Raw genomic sequence first — 18,693 nt, forward strand, 5'->3', positions numbered from 1 at the left:
TAAGAGAGAGTTAAACGACACAGAAAGGTTAGCACAACGTCTTTAAACAAATGGTTGTCCATACATGATGTCAAACACAAAACCTTCCATAGTCGGAATGAATATGAATCTGAACCAAACACATCAGCGGAAGATACAAAAGGGTCAATTATTCATTTTTTCAGTTTCTTATGTTTTTTTTATACTATATTTTGTCTGTTAGTCTTTATATTTAGCGTTACCAAGAATATTTTAGACTTGTGAACGTTCCTCTGGTAACCTTCGTCGCCCTTTTTCACAGGCAATGTTCATTTTTCAACGCCCTTATGAAGATATTTACCAGATAGAAGGCGCGCCTGTATCCCATAACTATTAAAGTCTGAAGCATTTTCCGGATTATAATTCTGCAGGGTAGTCAACAAATTATATATGTTCAATATGTACCATAAATACATAATCACTACTAAAGGGTTGATTGAAAACACAAAAAAAAGAAGATTATGACCAAAACGAAAAACGACGTTTGTGTAGTGTCGTTTTTTCACTTTGACATATTAAACTATCAACGTGACCATGGGTGATATAAAGTGCTACGTGTTATTTAGTGATATGACATACTCGATATATCTGAAAGTAAAAGTCATGAGTTCATGATCAACAAGGTGCTTTTTCTTTTTGTCTTTTAAATCTTTCAAAATAAAAAAAAAAAAAATATTTTTGATCCAAAAGTCTAGCGTTTTTATAGTATTATTTTAAGTGTTTTTCTGATAGAATCAATGTTGTTCACAAAATAAAAATCATTATAACCCCAAAACAAGAAATGTATATCTACGATTCTCAATTGTATAGAAAAAAAGGTATGTTTGATAAGATTGTGAAGTCGATCTTTCTATTGAGCATGCAGAATAGTAGTGTAAAGCGATGTAAAAACAAGTATTTATGTTGCTGCAAAATTGCAGAGATTTTGATCTCAGAAGCTGCAGTAGACATTTAAAATTTTAAGAATCAACATATGATTAAATTGATACCACTGGTTGAATACATTTAATTCCAATATGTTTGAAGACCATCTTTGACGGTAGTTAGAAAAGTAGTCAGCACATTAGAAATGTTAAGCCGAACATCTCGATGATCCAGATATGTATCGTTCTTTATAAGGAGTTTTGTAAAGTTTTGATTTCCATAATGACAAAAGATTATCTTCATTTTCCTTGATGTTTATACTAACAGAAAGAAGGACAGATTTGTGATTTTGTAATATTTCATTCCTTGTAAATGACCATTTGTGTTGTTTATTTTAAGCCGTTTTGCTGTTACAGTTCAGTTAATATTTGTTTTATGAATGACGACAATATTATTGGATGCTTTCTTTTCTGACACAACGATATATTTATCATGCAAAGAGGACAAAGCGTCTGGAACCTCCAAATTCTTGACTGGGTTAGAAGCCCGTGTACTCATAGTACATCGTAGTTTCTGAATGCGTTTTTGATGATCGAATACCTTTGATCCCTTCAGCATCATAAAGTAAAGAAAAATACAGAATTATGAAGCACGAAATTGCAAATTATCATAAGATTTGAAAAAAATAAGATTTTAATGGACCTAAACAATGCACATATGAACATTTACAGTTTTGTAGCTTTTTAGAAATATCCATATTTTTACAAAAATACTGTACAAACAAATAAAACTCACCTAATTATTAAATTACAAGTATAAAAGCTGGAAGACTTATCATCACATCATCACAATTTCATAAAAAATCTACAGATAAATGCAGACGAAATATTCCACAAAATTAGACGATCCATTCAATCACTTAAAGGCAAATACAATTTTCAAACACCGGCGTTATTGTTAGGCACCAAATGTAAATTTATTAATAATATTTATGTTTGTCATGCATTTGTTTTAAAATAAAATTGGCATTCAAATTTAGAAGTGAAAATGAAACACATCAGGATTTTAGAATGACTCAAATTAATATAAAAAATAAGGAGATGTAATTTGAAGCAGTGATATGTTTATCCATGATATACCACAGGACGTGGATTGAAGCCACCATTGTTCGCCGAACAGACTTCAACAATTTACCAAACCTAACAACAAATTATACTATATAAGGCCACGGCATGACAATATGTGAAACAACTAAGCATTTTTAAAGGTAAACTTATTTAATTGTTAAGTTTAATCACTTTTTTTCACTCTCGCTTGACACAAAACCACACTCTCTCTGTATTGATAAAAAAATTGGTATTGACAAGTTTCTTATGGTCAGGCAAATTACTGATTTTGAGCTTAAATAATATTAAAAAAAAACTAGAATCATAAAATGTTCAGTTTTTAATTTTTAATGGACAAATAGAAATATTTTGAGAACATAAATACAAACATTAAATTTTAAAGATCGTCTCTGATATCGTCAGTTGATATGTAAAATATTAAACGCACTCGCGTCATAGTTATACGATACATCTATATATTAATCATAATGGAAGGGGATTCAGTCTAGAAGGTATTATCTGACACATTAAATCTTCATTCAAATAGGGAAGTAAAATATCATAGAAAAAATAACCCCAGTCAGTGCATTTGAGTCTTTATGGAAAGTTGCATCTGCATTGATCTGTAGTTCAGACATTTACATGTAAATAAAATTGATGTTAAACATGTTATACATTTCAGATTTTTTAAACAATATTACATTTTAAATATAGACATGTTGCGAAGTACACTATAAAACAAATGATTTGAACTGCTAACAAAATAAAATGCAGCCAAAAGAAATAATTAATTGTTAAACCAACTAGGAAAATATGCATTGACATAAGTGTAGTCTGTCCTCGGATGGTCTACACGTTTTCATTGGTACTGTTGACTCTTTCTTTATTTTTTCAAAAGACATGATTGGTTTCATATCTACGACAAAAGTTCGTGAATTTTGCACTGATATACATAAAATTGTTGTATTCAAATTGTCAATTGTGTTATGTAAAATTTAAGTAGCAATTTTCTTTTCTTTTAAGAAGTAGTACTCCATTGCATAAAGAATTTTATTCATTTGAAGACCAGTTGACACTTTTAACTTATGTCTGAAGGAGATTGGGGTTTGTGTGGATAGTTCTCCCTATATGTTTAAATTTTAAGCATTTATTAATGTGTTCTGAAATATTTTTTTCGTTCAATAAGTTTCTATCGTCTGTAATTAAACATAAGCATTAGATAATATATCTCTTTGGCCACTTACAGATACAGCTGAAATGGCCCCTGTTAAATGATTACAAACAAAAGTAGCAAAATATTTGTTTCTGTTCGAAAATTGAAAAAGAAGACATAGGTTTTTTAGTATTTTGCAATCTTCATTATATGAAATATTTCAATACTATAATATGTTACTAGGAAAAATTGTCAACGAATCCACTTTGTTAATATAAATATACACATAACAATAATTACAGCAATTTGTATCAATTGTCATTTCATGTTTGACAACAATGTTGTCTGTCATTTGATTGGCTATTCATGCATAAAACATAGTGAGGCCATTTTGTCTTTTCATACGATTGGTTTAAATTAAACTTTTTCACCACATCCTCATTTAGATGTTTTACGTGATAGGTAAAGTACTTCTGTGACCAATATCACGACCGGTGTATTTTAAAATGATTTCCACTATTGGAAAAGAAACAACTCTGACAGGTCAAAATGGTACACTTATAGTCATACAAAGTTTCTATAAGATGCTTGAAGCTATATCCAATCGTCAATAGAAATAATTTACTATAAACAACGGTATATTGTTTTCTCTCGCATACAAGTCTCACAACGCACATCACAACACCAAATAAATCTACATTTACAGTTATCCCGTATTGTCATTTTATGCGTAGAGTAACCTCTTTGACAGCATAATAAATCACAACCACCTACTCCCATTGAGTCGGGAATACACTCCCGACCTTTAGTCCCTAGGGAGCCAATTTTTCTATTCCTTTTACAAAATAAAGGGGATTTTTCAGAATAAACAATATCTGCTTTGGCTGGCGGTTTTAATGTATCTAATACGGTCTCTAAACGTTTCCCGTCATTTGAACTTTGAACTTGTATAGCTCCGTCGAATTTCTGCTTCAATATGATACCCACGTGACGGAAAATTGGCATTTTTCGCCAGCAAGTCTTTAACGTACACGATCCAGAGAGTCCATGACACTTGCATTCCGTTCGCATATGGTTTTTAACTGTCTGTAACATAAAAAGACATACAATGAAAACAAAACCATAACTATATATTACAATATTCTTTTAGTTGTTAGGAAAAAACATTAAATACTACCATTACAATATTTATTAGTACCGTATTTATGTCACGTATTGTTGTCATTTAAGCTGTATTTTCAACATTGCAAAAAACAAGCGGGAGGTTCGGCTAGCAATAAAACCAGGTTCAACCCACCATTTTTCTGAAAATGTCTTTTACCCAGTCAGGAATATGGCAGTTGCTATCTAATCGTTTAGTTTTGTGTATGTTGCATTGGCGTTGGTTTTAGTTGCAATTCAGTGTCTCTGTTGTTCCGTTGTTTTTCTCTAAGTGTTGATGTGTTTCCCTTGGTTTTAGTTTTTGACCAAGATTTGGTTTCTCTAAATCGATTGATATGAATTTTAACAGCGGTATACTACTGTTGCCTTTACGTATCCTCGTTGGAGATTTATAATTTAGCAATTAGGTAAAACAAAGATAAGTAGGTGGTGAGGATTTAAAAAATGTCATACTGTACGTGTTATATTTAGTAAATAAAAGATAGAAACTCATAAATATGAATATATTTGTTGATGTACATTTTCTATGGGATATTATTGCGACTTTCTATTTTACTCTCTACCTTTGTTCGTTTTTTGTGTATTTAGTTTGTTACCCCGATTTTGATTTGTCCATGGATTTATGAGTTTTGAACAGCGGTGTACTACTGTTGCCTTCATTTTTGAACCTGTTTGTATCAGAATTAATTTGAATTTGAAAGTATGATTTAGAGCTGGACATATTGAGTAGACGCCTTTCTATTATTTAAGACTTATTTAGCTCAGTATATGTTATTTTTGTTATTTGTGTCAGTGTATTGCTAGGTCAATGATGTATAATCTACTTTTCGTTTTACTCATATACTATCTAAAAGCATCAATGATGAGACATCAGTTATCGAAATGCACATCTGGTGTAATAAAGTCTGAACATTCAATCTTGTTTAAAGAAACTTACCAATCTTCCAGCGTCATTATTGTGGAGTTGAATTCTTGTTGTTAGATCACCACGGCGCTTTTTCTTACGAGCATCCATAAATTCTTTACTTTTCTTATATCCATACTCTACATTATCCCCACACCCTCCCCATTCCCATTCGCCATCTGTTGTTATATCTTGCACGTGATTATCACACGTGCATTGTAAGAGATGTCCCATATTACAAGCTTCTGTTACTGAATATACAACTCCAGCTGCTGTAATGCCATAAACAAACGCCGATTCTCTCGTATCTAAAAATAGAATATTGAAATAAAGATTAAACGAATTGGAAGTATTATGTGTAATACGTTTTAAGGAAATCACTGTAAATAGGATAATAATATCTATCTCACATATCGAAAAGAGGCTCATAGTTGTATTTGTTTGGGATACAAGGCAAACATTTAACAGATTAGTGGATAACGTATTAATAATCCAACCTTTAGCTTTACCATATAAATGAATTACAATTACAATAAACCATAGAAAGCATATATCAGTGCGCATGTATGTGACATCATTATGTGTACTAGTCTAAATTTGATTGTTCCTTGATATGAGATAAGGATTTTTGATATGATTCATGTGGACTAAGCAACTTGTATTTTTGTCCATCTGATGAATTAACCTTTTTTCAATTGATTTTTATAGTTTGTTCTTATGTTGTACTGTTATACCACTGTCCTATGTTAGGGGTAGGATTGGGGTACAGCTAACATGTTTAACTCCGCAACATTTTGTATGTATGTGCCTGTCCCAGGAGCCTGTAATTCAGTGGTTGTCGTTTGTTTGTGTGTTACATATTTGTTTTTCGTTATTTTTTTGTACATAAATAAGGCCGTTAGTTTTCTTGTCTTTTCTAAATCGATGTATGCATTTTGAACAGAGGTTTACTACTGTAGCCTTTATTGTATTAGAACTATTGTTTGGAAACTGTCAGTACTTTTGTATCGGTACTCTGTGTCTTTTGTCTTTGTGTTTTTTGTTGTTTATTTTTCTTATCTGATAGTAAAACCATTTCACCATCATTTTGAACAAAGTATGATTTCATTGTTTTGTTTATTCAAAATTCATGTGTTTGTTTTTGATGTTATGTTTGTTGTTCTCGTGGGATTTTGTCTGGTGCTTGGTTCGTGTCTATGTGTGTTGCACTTTGATGTTGTGTCGTTGTTTTCCTCTTGTATTTAATGCGTTTTGCTTGGTTTTGGTTTGTTACCCCGATTTTGTTTTTTGTCCATGGATTTATGAGTTTTGAACAGCGGCATACTACTGTTGCCTTTATTTGTCACGCGACTGTCAAATGTTAAATGATGACTATACTTCTATAGACATGTTTAACTCTATCACATTCTGTATGAGTCAGGATCCTGTTATTCGGTTGGCGTTTGTTGCTGAACTTCATAATTGTTGTTCTTTTATTGCTTTGTCATAAATCAAGCCGTTGGTATTTTTTTGCTTTTTTGTTTGCCTTGTTCTGTCGATATATATATATGTATATACGATATAGTTTCTGCTTATGTTTTTAAACCATATGTTGGTCGAAAGTTGCTTATAAAAAAGGAAGATGTGGTATATTTTCAAAGGCGACGACTCTCCACAAGAGATCATAATGACACAGAAATTAACAAATATAGGTCGATCGAATCAAATAAGTTATACAAAGTTTAAATACATAAAAAACAATTGAAAATTCGTACAACGTTAACGTTGTGCCATATATGGTTGGGACAATCTATAACAATGGTAGAAAAATTTCGAGTTCCTCAGCATTTTATAAACAGTGAATGAACAGATAGTTAGCATTTAAATGGTATTCCATGTTAACAAAAATGAGCTCATTAATAGTAATAAAACACTTGTTACAGAGTTCAGACTAAACAATTGCTGCTGAACCTTAGCATCATTTAATACTGATAGAAGTCTGAACAAAATAAAAAAAGTAACTTAAAACCAAAACAATTTACGCCTGTGTTTCAGAAAGTTAGGTAGCAAATATTCGATTCGACTTATCTTTAGTGATTTGTGGGTATTCGTTGTTGAAGTTCTAGTCATGTCAATGTCTAGGTACAGTTAAAAAGGGATACATTTTGGACACCTGGACACCTCAAAGTCTGTTAATGACTATGGGAAATTTTATTGGGTTTTCCAAAAAACCTAATTGCTTAAGTCATTGGTTGAATTTTTATTGATTACGGCGTATTGAACCGATCGTGAAACGACGTTATAGTGTTCACTATTGAAAATATTTTCCAAAATTCAATAGCTTTTAAAAACGGCAAATTACGCATGTCGCTGAGTTGTGCATATTTGTCTTTGTTTATAAATCTGAGTCACATATTTTATTGCATGTTTAGTAGTGATCACTATGTATTTACGCAAAACAGAAACTTGCAGTGACTTATATTGTTTCGTTGTTTTTTTCCCCTTTTTTTAGTTTATTCTTGGGAAGACAAAAGTAAAAAGGATTAATTTTAGTTAATGCTTAAATTCATTATTTGAGGAATGGAGCAAATGAAGTCGTACGTTATCTGTTTATATATATTCTGAAAGGTTGTTATGGTACAAATATATGTGTGATTATAACAAATGCATGTAAAAATAAATTCACACAGTTAAAAAAAAAAAACCCAAATTTTATTGATTAATATTTGAATATTCATTTGGGTAAAACAAGCTTTTTCAAAAACAAATGATTATTTGAAAACTTCAAGGTAAAGTTCATTAAAAATGTGTTTCTCATTATAAGTTGCACTTTAGAGATTGAATGCGTTGCTATATAAATTAATCCAACTAGGCTATTAACCGTTTTTCTTATCTGGAAAGGATTTATGTATCTATTTTATATAATAATTCATTCATCAACGTACAGCAATTGTTTCAAAACTTCACATACCCCCTTTTCCCTATACATTCTGTGTACAAAAAATTGGTTAGAAAACGCGTTAAGTTTAAGCAATAAAAAATCATTATATATAACAGAAATTAAAAAACATAAACTCTGTCCAGAAAATCGTTTGATATGTGTTTAGGTTATATAATACCCCCTTTTCTCTATAAATGCAATCTACAAAAACTGGTAAGAAAACGTGTTATGTCTAAGCAATGAAAAATCATTGCATATAACAGAAATTCAAAAATATCAACTCTGTCCAGAAAACTGTTTGATATGTGTTCAGATTAATATAATACCCCCTTTGTCTCTATAGATTTAATCTACAAAAACTGGTTAGAAAACGTGTTAAGTTTAAGCAATAAAAAACGTTGTATATAACAGAAATTGAAAAATATAAACTCCGTCCAGAAAACTGTTTGAGATGTGTTCAGGTTAATATAATTATTAACTGCATTGCTGCAACATTATCTATTCTTTATGTTTATATCAAATTACCAATTTTCATTTATTCTTCAGCCGATGGCAATTTGGTTCAAAAGCTTACTTAATCCCCCCTTTTCTCTATATATTCAATCTACAAAAACTGGTAAGAAAACGTGTTATGTCTAAGCAATAAAAAACGTTGTATATAACAGAAATTGAAAAACATAAACTTTGTCAAGAAAACTGTTTGCTATGTGTTCAGGTTAGTACAATAACTAACTGCATTGCTGCAACATTATCTATTTTTTATGTTTATATCAAATTACTATTTTTCATTTATTCTTCAGCCGATGGCAGTTTGTATCGAAAGCTTACTGAATCCCCCCTTTTCTCTATAAATTCAATCTACAAAAACTGGTTAGAAAACGTGTTATTTCTAAGCAATACAAAAATGTTGTATGTAACAGAAATTGAAAAACATAAACTCTGTCCAGAAAACTGTTTATTATGTGTTCAGGTTGAAATAATAATTAACTGCATTGCTGCAACATTATCTAGTCTTTATGTTTATATCAAATTACTATTTTTCATTTATTTATCAGACGATGGCAATTTGTATCGAATGCTTACTTAATCCCCCCTTTTCTCTATAAATTCAATCTACAAAAACTGGTAAGAAAACGTGTTTTGTCTAAGCAATAAAAAACGTTGTATATAACAGAAATTGAAAAACATAAACTCTGTCCAGAAAACTGTTTGATATGTGTTCAGGTTAATATAATAATTAACTGCCTCGCTGCTACGCTATCTATTCTTCTCACCTACCAAATTATATAATTACAGTAGCAAAAAACTCTGACATTCAAAAACTTCAAAGGTAATGTTTACATGTTTAAATTGGCAAAGCATTTTGTGAATAAGTGATCTTATATTGATACACAGTTAGAACGTTATGTTTGTTGATTTTTACTTTATTACTACTGCAGGAATGCCTCTATATATCTTTGAGAAAGAGTTAATTTCAAGCATATGTTGCATGCTATCGTAATTATTGCAGCAGCCCTGATTATATTTAGAAAAACTCATAAAATCGCTCTTTGAAGTGTAATTGTATATACTTCTAAAACGTTTTCGACGGTCATCTGCCAAAGTAAAACGCTGCGTCTATTTCCTTTGATCTTCTAAATAAATGAGATCTTAAGAAAAAACGATTCTTTCTGAAGTATTTCTTCAAAACCATAAAACTACTACTCAAAAACGCTTTTGTAGTTGCTAAAGCAATATGGGAATTCATTTTAGTTCTTTAGAAATTCTTTTACTTTCTAAGCTTGGAGTTTTTGGATTTAAATAAGTTCAAATTGTGAGGTAGGTTATCTTTTTTAACCATTTAATTATCCTCAAAATAATGAATCTTAAGGAATTTTCACTTAATAATCATAGAAATCTTCTTTGCTTAGCATCAGTAATTCATTTTACCAGTAACGATGTTTACATATTACAACATTTACTACACACTAATAATGAATAATGTTACAACTCTTTTACACATCTATTTAGTTTTGTGTTTTGTTTACTGTTGTCATTGTGTTGTCGGCTTCTGATTTTGTATATCCATTAGAAACTTTAACTGGCCTTTATTTAATACTTAAATAACTAGTAATTGAAAAAAACACTGAAAATAAAAATTGCTTGTAATTATATTAAAATAAAAAATATCAATATAGTATAACAAATTAACGTGTTATGATCGATGATTCAAATTCATCTTTAATTTTAGTTTTAATATAGAAATATAAATATAAAATCTAAAGTACATTTTCATGTATTTAAACAATAAAAAAGTGTTCACAAAGTTATCTTGAAAAAAAACATTATTGTTTAGGAAAAATACCGATTCGTTTTTTTCGCATTCAGTTGTAAGTCATAAATGAATACGTTTGTAGAAGTATACATAAATGTATATCTCCTTTCCAAATATTCAACTCATAGTTTGACTATTGTTGATTATTGCCACTTATTTAATGTCAGTTCCATTTGCAATATATTTCACTCTAGAAATATTATTAGCCAGTGGTTCATAAGTATCAGCTATATATACAAAACAACTGAAATAAGTTCTTAGTCTTTATGTTATATGTGATGAAAGGGAGGTAATCGTGGTTTCTAAACTATGGTTGTAGTATTGTGATTGACTGCTAACATGGAAAACAGCTGATCATTAAATTTTAGAAGAAAAAAATCTGAATAGAAAAATTATCATTTAGATACTATCTATGTTTTAGAATGTAACTTTGTGTGATTAGTTATGTAAAAATAATATTGAATCGAGCCATGAAAATTATAAAATGCTGGAATTTTGAAGTAATAACACGTTTCTCTTAATGTTTTTACATCAACCGGAACGAAAGTTTGTAGTATAAGACTGGTACAAAAAAAAACAATGGGCTTTTGTCCATTAAATTAATGTGTATCAAAACTTGTGTGTATCAATATAATTAAAGCTAGGAAAAATAATATTCCGGTGGCGAATTTTAAAATATGTCCAATAGCCGATGAATAATATGGGCTTGACCCTTCATAAGATTTGTATGAAGGATTTAAAATCTATAAAAAACACTTATAATATTGACAAGATGGTTGCATTTTGTACGCATGCAAAAACATTATCCAAATGATCAATTATCGGTTTTAAATTTAGGGAATTGGGCATTCACAGTACTAATAGTTTATCAAGTTTGATTGTCATGTTTTCATTTTTTAAGGGTATATCTCAAACAACTTTCAAGCTAAAAAAAATGATTATACATTATTCTTTCATGTTGTTTTAATATTATAAACCATGATTTGAACCTGACTGTCCAAATCTAATATACATAATCAGTTCGAATAAGTCAGTAAACGCATAGTTCGTATACTGTTTTGAGATTCGCCCCCAAAATTTGACCGTCTAAATAAAATTGTTCATTTAGTTACGTTTGGATACAATCCAGAATTATCGCGTTTATCAGAAAAGCTTTGATATAATTTAAAATAAACCTCTAAACATGCATAGGAGAATGAATTCAATTGAAGCATGGAGATGGTAAAACGTGGATGTATATTTTGTCAGAGATAAAATGACAATTTCCTTTGCTTTAATTACAGGTGAATTGGTCACATGCCAAAATTGAATGTAAGATCAGAAGCCAAAGTATTTAAGATGCTATAAAATTTATCATACACTTCCGAATAATTTTTGTACTGAGGGTTTTTATATAATTTTTATTACTACACTGATTTAACCATATCAAGCACCGCATTACAGTATTGTGTAATTATATAAGTTTGAAGATAGTTGCCTCGACCTAGTTTTTTTGGTCAAAGAAAACACATATGTTTTACCAAGTTGAAGAGATACAAATTACCTTCATTGAGTGTATTTTAAACGGGCGACCAAACAGTTAAGATAGATAAAATTTGAAAAAAACCTATATTTATTAACATTTAATATGAATTCCAAAACAGTTAAAAGTGCTTTCCAAGTCATTGTATGTAGGCATAAATTTATTCCTGTCTAGTACCTTATTATGATAAAGTTATGTGTGATTTTTCGTCTGTTTGACATAACAGGACGACCATTTAATATTCTTAGAAGGAGACTAGGACAATCTTGTCTGGGTTTATTTTCAAATTTGTGAATATTTGTTTCCTGCATTTTGGGTTGCAGAATATTAATTTTTACCGTCTTGTGCAAAGATATTTATGTCCAGTTCTCAATAGGAATCTTCAATATCAAAATCTTCGTCTTACCAGCAGAAAATCAAATGGTTTTACCCTGAATGGATACTAGAGTCAAATTACTTCTCAAATGTCAAGATATGTACCAGTTTATGTACAAATAAAGGCAACAAGTGGATGCTGCTATTCAATAAACATAGATCAATTAAGGGAGAAAATCCGTGTGACACCGGAATGAGGAATACATATGACACCAATTCGGAATGTGTTACCCCTAGATTAGTACCTGCAGACCTCTTTTTTTTTATTATCTGTACACATATACAGCACGCTTAATACAATAGTAAACGTGTATGTATCCTTTAATAAGAGGTAGTATTCAGAAATGTGTGCATCATCCGAAAGAGAAAAACCAGATCACCTTTTCAAAGAACATTTTGCCATTTCACCTTCTAACCCTGTATCACATTATGGACATTGAAGGCTTTGGTGTAATGAAATAAGTCTGCCTTTTCACATCTTTGTCACTAGGGATATTTGATTAAAAAATATAAGTGCCATTTAACCTCTTTGTTATTTAGAAAATGTGTGTCTGTTGAGTTCTTTATTTTCAATAAAGACATATTTGTGTCGCTTACAGTACTCTCAATAATAAAAATCAATGTATACATCAATAAAAGAGTAGTATTGAAAAAAAGTTTTCTTTTGCATCAGAATGATTTGATTCTGTTCGTCCTCTATAAGATGATTTTGTGTTATCACTCCTCTAGTTTAACCTCTTTCGTATACTAAACAATCGGCATTCTAATCACTTTCGTTAGAAAGGGTTAAACCTGATACCCTATTTGGTATTGGGTACAATCTAGTCTGATCACCTTTTTGGCATTGTGTGGAAACTTGTCAGTTTTGTATTTTAAAGATTTGAGCCGACTGCCCTCTAAGGCATTACTGGCTGAACTCTAAGGCATTACCGGCTGAACTCTAAGGTATAAGCGGTGGATATCTAAGGCATTACCGGCTGCCCTCTAAGGCATAATCGGTGGATATCTAAGGCATTAACGGCTGAACTCTAAGGCATAACCGGCTGAACTCTAAGGCATTAACGGCTGAACTCTAAGGCATTACTGGCTGAACTCTAAGACATAAGCGGTGGATATCTAAGGCATTACTAGCTGATCGCTAAGTCATTACTGGATGAAATCTAAGGCATAAGCGGTGGATATCTAAGGCATTACCGGCTGATCTCTAAGGTATTACTGACTGAACTCGAAGGCATTACTGGCTGCTCTCTAAGGCATTATCGGCTGATCTCTAAGGTTTTACTGGCTGAACTCTAAGGCATAAGCGGTAGATATCTAAGGCATTACTGGCTGAAATCTAAGGCATTACTGGCTGATTTCTTTGTTTGTAACAAGTTTTGTGTCTTATTACATCACTATAAATAAGAATATGCAATTCGTTTCCTAATATGTAATGTCTGTGCGAGCTTTTCTTTCAGTATTAACAATATTTCAAATGTGTTTATTTCTTTCATTCTGCATCCTATACGTCTGTATGTTTATCTTCATACGATATAAATTTTGTTTAAAAAATTGTGGAGAGTTGCCTCATTGGCACTTATACCACATAGTCGTATTTCTATGTGCATCATGCATCTTTCTTCAAAGAATATTAATACTGCTTACTTTTTTCTGAAGTAGAGTTTTGCATTAATGCAAAAAGATTATGCATTCGTATATCTTTTCTAAAATGAAATGTTATGTGTGCTTACCTTGTCGTATAACTCTATCTAGAGACCTTTTAGCCGTCGTACAATTCCATTTTCTATGTCTAAACTGGTACTGGCATTCTGCCAAGGCTATTTTGGCACCGTTAGCTACTTCCTCTACAATTTCTATCTCCTTCCGGCAAATTTCCCGCTGTTTTCCTGCTAATCGTCTGCTCTTTCTACAAATACTGTTGGGGTCCATAACTAAAGGACTGCCGACTGCCCTAATAACGTGTTGAAACATGTAATAAAAATGACAGTATATATGAAAAAATCAAATACATATTTTAACTATAAAAAATATATTTTTAAGTTTTCGACTATTCAATTTTTTTTGTGGGGAATGTTTTTGGCTTTGACAAATAATATTTGCCAATTTGAATCATAATGAAACCGTTTTCTCTTTTATATGTTTGATTAATATTAATTAGTAATCACAACTATTTTTTTGAAACTATTGTTTTACTCTTCTGATTATTTGTATAAAATTTAAAATTAAACAAATTATTTTAAATCAAAACCTTTATGTTGCCCTCACAAAAGGTCTGCGCATTAGCTGATGAAAACTTTTATGTGATAATTACAATTTATTATTGCATTGATTTCAAAGCAAGTGTAATTGTGTCAATGTATATTTGTTATTTTCTGTTTTTTTTTTTTAAAGTTCTAAATAAATTATATTGTTTTGTCAGGAATAATGTAAATGATTTATTAACTAATAAAAAAGCATCTATCATGGTCAATCCGTAACAAACGGCTAATATAAAGTCCAATAGAATCTGTAATTATAATGATTACATAAAATGAAGTACCTACTTAATTTCGAATGTTTTTAAAGAAGTTTCTTATACTTATAGGATTAACCGAGTTTGTCTCTAAACACTCATATCTCAAAGTGAACTGGATATAACGTGAAAAATTTGGAAAAAGTTGTCAATGCTTATATATAAAAAAGAAGATGTGGTATGATTGCCAATGAGACAACTACATGTATCCACAAAAGAACAAAATGATATGTTTTTTTTATCCTTCCATTTAGTTGAGTAATGCGCACAGCAGTTGCTTCTTGGACAATTATAAGATAAATGCGAAAATTTATTTAAAAAATAAAATTAATAGAATTAATAAACAGAAACTTGGAAAAACGTTAAAAACCACAACTACACCTTTCAAATTGAAAGTATGTGAATTACCGACAATTGGGCGGGATAATTTTGTACGAAACTAATTCAAGAATCGGTCAGATCTAAATGATAGTTTCTATTGGCGATTATCATATAATTGGTACTTCGAATGGTATATACATGTATCTTATGACGTCACATGTACATGTATCATGCTAATGACCGTGTTTTCCTACACATGCATGTACAACATTAAAAATACGCATTTCTGTTTTATTTTCTAACTTACATTGCACGTGAAGATAATTAAATTTGAAACAGCTATTCTAAAAGAGTGATATTAAAATATGTCAGATTTGACAGCAAAATGTATCAACTTTTTTAAAACAATTTATCTTTACCCCAAAATAAAGAAAACTATTCTAAAATGAAATTTTAAGTTGATAAAGTTTTGACGAAATGTTTCGCTCAAAATTATTTTATATCCCGGGTATAACTGGAAGCGGTGGTTTTAATTTTGATCAAAAAAATCTTCACAATGAATGTTGGAAAATAAAAATAGCAAAATCTTAAACAGAAGAAATCATTGTTTTATTTCCATTCTCAATTTTATTTTATTTGCATAGTGTAAATATATACATTAGTTGAATACACGTAAATACGAATGTGTAAAAGTATACCTTTTTCGCAAAATAGTTGAGAAATTAAATTTGAAATGTATATAACACGTCAAATGAAATATTATTCAGGTTTCTGACATAAATACTTATTTGAGAATACCTATTTCACACGTTGTGTACATTAATATGCCAAACTTATGATAATAAAATGGGTGTAAAAAGGTTTATTTTCACTTTCATGGTTGGAATTTCTGTAGGCACTATATTTAATTGATAATAGGAATAACAAAACTATTCGATTTTTTATGAAATATTTGCTACTGGACTTTAAACAAATTATTCATTTATACAAAAATGGTTCTACTGCATACGAAATGATCCTTTTTTATTCATCTTTTTGAACATCAATACATTCATACTTATATTGTTAAGAATTTTGCTTGTTTTTTGTTTGTTTGTTTGCTTATGTAGTGATTTTTATAACTCAATTTAGAACATTTTTTGATGCTAGATTTTGAATGTATTATGAGATATCGAAAAATTATCAGATTTTTTAATATATATTTTCATTATAATAGTAGCTATGGCTCTCTGAAATGTATAATTTTACGTTGATTTTTTTGGATTTTTTCGTGTTCTGAATTCCGAAATACAAAGAAATGCATTCGCCTTCATTTCGTTACCCATTTTCGGGTTGTCGTTATAGCGGTTTTCAGTATGTTTCAAAAAGACATAAAAATTCTCGAATGTTCATAATATACACATGACATGCATTCTAGCCTCCATTTCGTTACAATTATTCGGGTTGCGGTTACTGCAGGTCTCGGAACACACACATTTATATCAGAACTGTTAATTATCGACTAGCTATCTTGCCTGTGTTCGCAATTTCACAGTTGATAAGGGATCAAAATTACTCGTCTTATAAACTAATTTACGTCAACCCTGGTAAGACATTTAAGAATTGAATTGTAATGAAATTTGTAGTACTCGATATTTATCCCACTTATGAGAAAATCATTTACTTTTAGAGTCAGAATTCTAAAGTGGAGATGAGTTTTATGTTGATAACTTTAGTCTTAAACTTTCTGTACTGATAAATACTTTCAATAAACGTCTTTTTGGTAGCTTGTTTTAAGTATGAGTTCAAAACTTTGTCGTCAATTTGATTAAGAATTGATTAATTATAGATATTTTAAAATTTTAAAATGTAAGAACAGGTAGAATATACACTCGGAAACAACTGACTGATTTGACGAAAAAAAGGAACCAAAATTAATACTCATCACAAACAAAATCCAAAAAACCGAAACAGACTCAGCAAATATTGAAAAGCAAAGTATGGTGAAATAAAAGCTTTGTACACATTTTATTCAGTTTAATAATGGGCTTCTTCCATAACAGGCGATTTATCTTCTCGAATCTAATTTTAAAGTCCGAATTATTTAACAGTAGGATAAACAATTCTTTAAGTTCAATCACAAAACGTCGAATTTTGGCAGAATGAGAGGTTGGCGTATAATACAACCTATTACCGAAGACTGTTGTTGGGTTGTTGACTCACCCAGATGTACCCAAAACTTACGTTGATTTGTTAAGAATTTTTTAAACTTGTAAATAACATAATTTAAACTGATTCCCATGAAAAACTAATTATTCCGAACCGACATTTAAATCTTGAATTTAATTCCCACATAAAAATATTTTGAAAACGTATCAACGTTTCAAATTCTATCAAAATTGTAAAAATCATTTGAAAATAAAAGTTTTTCGTGCATACAAAGCAACAAACATCTTAAATATTTAAATGTGTTTCAAGATAATTAAATAGTAAACCAAATAAAGTGACAATATTTAAAATTTTATGCGGTTGAAATCAACTTTAAAAGTTCAATTATAGCGAATTTGAGAACGAAGGAATGTCTCAAAATGTATTTTTTTTAATACAACCACTAACACGTAAAATGAGGCTAAGATTTGTGTTTAATTACTTGATTAAATGATCATGTTATAGTGTTAACGATTCAATGTGTTATTATACTAAAACAGTGAGAAAAAACATCCAACAACCACAAAACACCATGTCACACTTTGAAACAGGACCCTAAAACGATATTCAATTAGATAGTATCTTAAATATTTAATACATTGAGGCTTTGTATAAATTTCGAATTTTCCACATCAGACGACCATTTTAAACTCGTAAAGTTCGGGAATGACGCTGCAGTTAAGAAATGGGCTGATTAAAGTCACATATGTGTTTTATAACGTATAACGCAAAATAAGAGGATCTGTTCAAATAGAAAAATAATCTAAATAAATGATCTACTGAAAACAACCAAGCAGATACACTCATTAGAAAGCAACCGAGACAACAGCAAAAACTTAAAAGTTCAAAAATAAAACAATATGAAAGAATGCAAAAACACAAAAATAAATGAAACCTCGTAAAGTTTTTACCAGAAAAATAAGAACAGAAACAGAACATAAGTCATCTTCCGTCTGACAAAAAGTCATACTAAAACATAATGATCAGCTAGAAATCCAGCAAAAATAATTGAAAAAATAAATAAACTAAATTATCTTTCAAAGGTAATAAAATTACCACACATTTAATTTCTTGTTGACCACATTCAAAGAAAACCAACCAAATAACATCAAATTATCTTCAAATTACACTGCTTTCTGTATGAAAATCGTTATACAGGATTAATTTTGGTTATTTTATTTACTTTTAAAGTCATAAAAACAGTTTTCAACAGCCAAAATTCCAATTCCAAATTGAACTTTAGGAATAAGGACAGTATGATTTAGAAAAAACTTAACGTCCAGTGGCAAATATATAAACATATTTAGGACAACATCATGTTGATAATATTGAAATA

At 30.1% G+C, this 18,693-nt stretch overlaps 1 protein-coding gene across 2 annotated transcripts in view; it reads right to left on the bottom strand.

Moving 5' to 3' along the window:
• Positions 1–1,552: 1,552 nt before the first annotated feature.
• Positions 1,553–18,693, bottom strand: part of LOC134694725 (protein Wnt-6-like) — a 70,645-nt gene continuing 53,504 nt past the window's right edge. For both annotated transcript variants that reach the window (XM_063555764.1, XM_063555765.1), the window contains exons 3-5: positions 14,068–14,288; positions 5,240–5,514; positions 1,553–4,227 (exon numbers count right to left, since the gene is read on the bottom strand). In XM_063555764.1, the coding sequence (XP_063411834.1) occupies positions 3,766–4,227; positions 5,240–5,514; positions 14,068–14,288 (958 nt within the window). In that variant the 3' untranslated portion in view covers positions 1,553–3,765. The remainder of the gene's footprint in view (positions 4,228–5,239; positions 5,515–14,067; positions 14,289–18,693) is intronic.

The sequence above is a fragment of the Mytilus trossulus genome, chromosome 13 (assembly GCF_036588685.1).
Source record: "Mytilus trossulus isolate FHL-02 chromosome 13, PNRI_Mtr1.1.1.hap1, whole genome shotgun sequence".
In the NCBI taxonomy this organism is placed as follows: domain Eukaryota; kingdom Metazoa; phylum Mollusca; class Bivalvia; order Mytilida; family Mytilidae; genus Mytilus; species Mytilus trossulus.